Source organism: Opisthorchis viverrini (assembly GCF_000715545.1).
Source record: "Opisthorchis viverrini unplaced genomic scaffold opera_v5_168, whole genome shotgun sequence".
NCBI lineage: Eukaryota > Metazoa > Platyhelminthes > Trematoda > Opisthorchiida > Opisthorchiidae > Opisthorchis > Opisthorchis viverrini.
Window position 1 is genome coordinate 976663 of NW_008751823.1, and position 3809 is coordinate 980471.

General features: G+C 40.6%; 1 protein-coding gene across 1 annotated transcript; it reads left to right on the plus strand.

Moving 5' to 3' along the window:
* Positions 1–454: 454 nt before the first annotated feature.
* On the plus strand, positions 455–3080 carry T265_14265 (hypothetical protein; the record flags this gene model as incomplete). Its single annotated transcript, XM_009172836.1, has 3 exons — positions 455–636; positions 1750–1956; positions 2897–3080. Coding segments are annotated over 3 exons (570 nt in total), but the record flags the coding sequence as incomplete, so codon positions are not given.
* Positions 3081–3809: the final 729 nt, after the last annotated feature.

The window sequence follows — 3809 nt, forward strand, 5'->3', positions numbered from 1 at the left end:
TTCAAAACCTTTGATCATATAAATGGAAGTAAAGTGGTACCTTAATGAGTAATAAGTGCAGGGAATTTAAGACGGACGAATTGTTCACGCAAATTTAGGGGAGTTTACGGCCACGTTGTAGGAATAAAGAGCACCAGAAATGGTCGGTTTAACAAGGCAGTTGATATAGAGCTCAGGAATGTGTATGTCTGGTCGCTGGAATGTTTGGCTCTCCCTGTTTCAGTTGATATGCTATCGACCCACAACTAACTGAGGAAAAATGGAAAATGTTGCGATATCCTCAATACGTTTACGGAGTCTAGCTCATTTAGGTCAATAAGTTTTGGCTCTTCCCACGAGTTGTCCCATGGTTTAGAATGTTTTATCTGAGTAAATTTATATTTTTGCTCTTACGAGTTTCGAGTGTTCAGTAAATCCACTTTACTGCACAAAGTCATCCTTGGTTCAGTTTCAGAGGGCCTTGTTCCACTGTCAACGGATGACCAGCCAACTGGATGTGTCTTTGTCTTTCAGAACAGAACAGGCCAAATAGCATCACCCGATCATCCATTATGGTATTCAAACGATGCGAACTGCTCGTGGACCATTGCGCTTAACGAAGGATGTGTGATTCAACTAAAATTTGACAGTTTCGCAGTAAGTGTCACTAATATCCGCAAGAATGTGATACTGGATTCGAAGCTACCGTGTTTAATATGAGCCTGCTGCATTTCAGTCAACCTATCATACGCACATGAATAAAAGTCTTAAACGTAGCAACCTGGACAGTATGCAAGTCGATTTTTACTTAGTAATTTAATTGAGTGTGATACTTGAGGAAGTGACTTGTTTTGTAATAGAAGATTTGGCGTTTCACATTTTTTGACATAATTTTTCCGAGTGCGCGTAAACTGCCCTTCCAATAGCAAGCCTGGTTTAAGATGTTCCAATTATTGTTATTTGGAAGGAGGCAAATGACCAGCAAAATGGTGCGGCTGAAGGGGGATCAACAACTTTTAAAAAATTAATGAGGAACTCTTGTTGTTTGAGCCAAAAGGTCGACATTTATAGAGTATCCACTGCCCAGAAGACCAGCAGGAACATTTACAGGCACTGGAGTTCACATGACTGGCTGCATAAATATTTATGTCGAATACACTGAAAACAATCGCAATTGATTCTGGCAAATCTGATATATATTATTACTAGTGTAGCGACGGACGCTACTGATGGAGTATGCGAGTAGTATGTGGTTTTCTCAAAACTCTGACTTGTGTCTAATGGAAGACGCACTCCCATGGGGTTCATTACGGAGCCTGCGAGTATACTTTACTGCGTTCGTTTACACTTGTGTGATAGCCAATGAATATCCAGGGAAGTTGAAGTATTGTGAAGATGTTTTAAAAAATAAGGTGAACAGTAATTTGTACACGTTTGGCTCGTGTTTAACCGTAGACGACTCCGCGGCGGAGGGACTGAAAAGTTTCGTAAGACCAGTGAAAAACTCACTATTGTTTTTTTGACCCAAAAAGTCGACGTTTTGAGATTATCTACTGCCCAGAAGACCGCTATCTACGTTTACAGGCACTAAAGTTCACAGGACTGGCTGTTTCAATATTTATGTTGATAAATTCAAAAAGGGATCGCAATTCATTTCGGAAAATCCGATATACCTACTCAGTGGTGGTTACTTGTTATGTCACATGGCGTTTAAGAAACCTATAACCGGCGACCAGAAAGGAACTTTACTCTGGCAGAAGATCATCGCAGTCAATCGAAGTAACAACGACCCTTGAACCTTCCCAATCACACTTCAATGTTGTCTGTGGAATATTGGAGGAGAATCCAGAATGCATTCTGATCAAAGACAATGAAATGCATCCACTCAACTCTGCACTGACGATGTCACCTCGATTGGTGATGAAACGTTTGCAATCCAACTGCCAAGCTCGGCGAACAGACCAACAACCAAATTCTGTATATTTAGTGGTGGACAGACTGCAGGACAAGGGACCCACACCGGGTGTTTTAAACTGAAGGTGCAACAATCTTCCAGGAGGACTTATCAGGTAAGGTCAGTAACCTTTTTTTTAATGCGGTAGGCATCTTCTTGGAGGGAGTACGCCATTGTTCGAGGACAAAAAATATTGGTTCCAAACTCTGCAGGAAACAGTGAGCTCTTTCGAAGTTGACTGTGCCGTAGATAATGTTGAAATGTCACAGCATAATATATGTTTAAACTTTATTTCTCTGATTTCATTAGCAAAGTATTCCGTTTGTGAAAGGCCGAAATAGATTTGGACTGGAAATAAAGGGTATTTATGAAAATAAGCAGGAAAGTGCCCTTTGAGAACGCTTTGATTTTCACCAGTTTAGTACATAACTTTCTGGTTTTATTTTCCTTGCCAACGCTGTTTGTGTTGAGATGATATTTGCCTCGGTCCTCTGCGTTCTGTTTGCAATGCTACACTGACATTAAAATTTTTTCTTTTTGCCCGATTACAGAATTTTTAAACCCGCAGATATTCGATGATAAATCCTGTCCGTAAGCTAGATATGAGTGAAAATATCTCTGAGCGCTTTTCAAGTTTAGGTAGACTACCAATGCCAGAAGCACCAGAGCGTGGGCTGGTTACTAAGAAGAGAGTAATACAGGTTTGCAACAAATCTTCTGCGATCATCCAACGGCAGCCTTCTTATAGTAACTGATGTAGACTTAGGCATCGATATAAATTTAAAACTTGTGATTTCTATTTAGCTTTTGAAGTTTATCAAATAAGCCCCGATATAACATACAAACTGGTGCGTCGAACACAGATTGTGGGTGATCATTCGGCTAATGCTAGAAATTCCGTTCTGTATGTTGCTGAAGAGAAATTAAATACATGTATATTGTATACCCTGTTTGCCATTACAGCTAGAAGAAGAATACGATTGGCTGAGGGTATACGACGGGATAGATAATTCAGCAGTGTTGCTTGGGGAGTGGAGTGGTACTGAATTACCTCCGATACTTTCTTCGACAAGCAACTACTTGCACATCAATATGACTAGCGATTCGTTTGTTCGAAGTCCTGGATTTTCGGCAAACTTCACATCTGGTAAGTTGATATGACAATGTTTAGAAGTATCTATCCCAAAAATTATTGAGAGAAGTTTCTTCTTCAGCGCTGGTTTAGGCGCAGCAAAACACACAGGCATATAGTGAAGCTGTTTCTAATTCCCTTAGTACTGTGATGGGCAAACTCTACCAAGATCCGTAATGTTTTTCCCTAAACATTTGTTCCGGCGGTTCGTCGATTCATCAACACTTTGTTAAAGCTCTCTGATAGTATGTGTTAAACACCAGTTTTTGCAGTAAAACTTTTTCTTCACTGAGTACGTTCTTCTACACAAATCATTACAGCTCTGTATCACTTTAAATGCAGTGTAGAAGAAATGTGTTACCGTTTTCGCGTAACCGGATTGATCTAATCTGCACTAAGCATTTAACAAGGTATATAAACACTGAAAACCCTGAATAGTGTGAGCTTTGGGAAAAAAACATAGTGTTACACTCGCATGCGGAACGGCCCCGTCTCTGTGGCAAACATGGTTCTAACTCAGAGAGATGCGAGACACTTATCTATCTCCTTAGATCTCCAGGTTGGCTACGACGTCACGTGAGTTAGGCAGCCAGGCAAAATGATAGTGAATCACCAATGGGAGGAAGCGAGGTGTATGGTGGTATGGACTTAACGCTGTGTGTGTTACATCTGTGGGTTGAGTGCTCGGTTACGTTTTGTAATTAAGAACTCAGGGTCTGAGGACTACAGAGCAAAAGCAGCTAT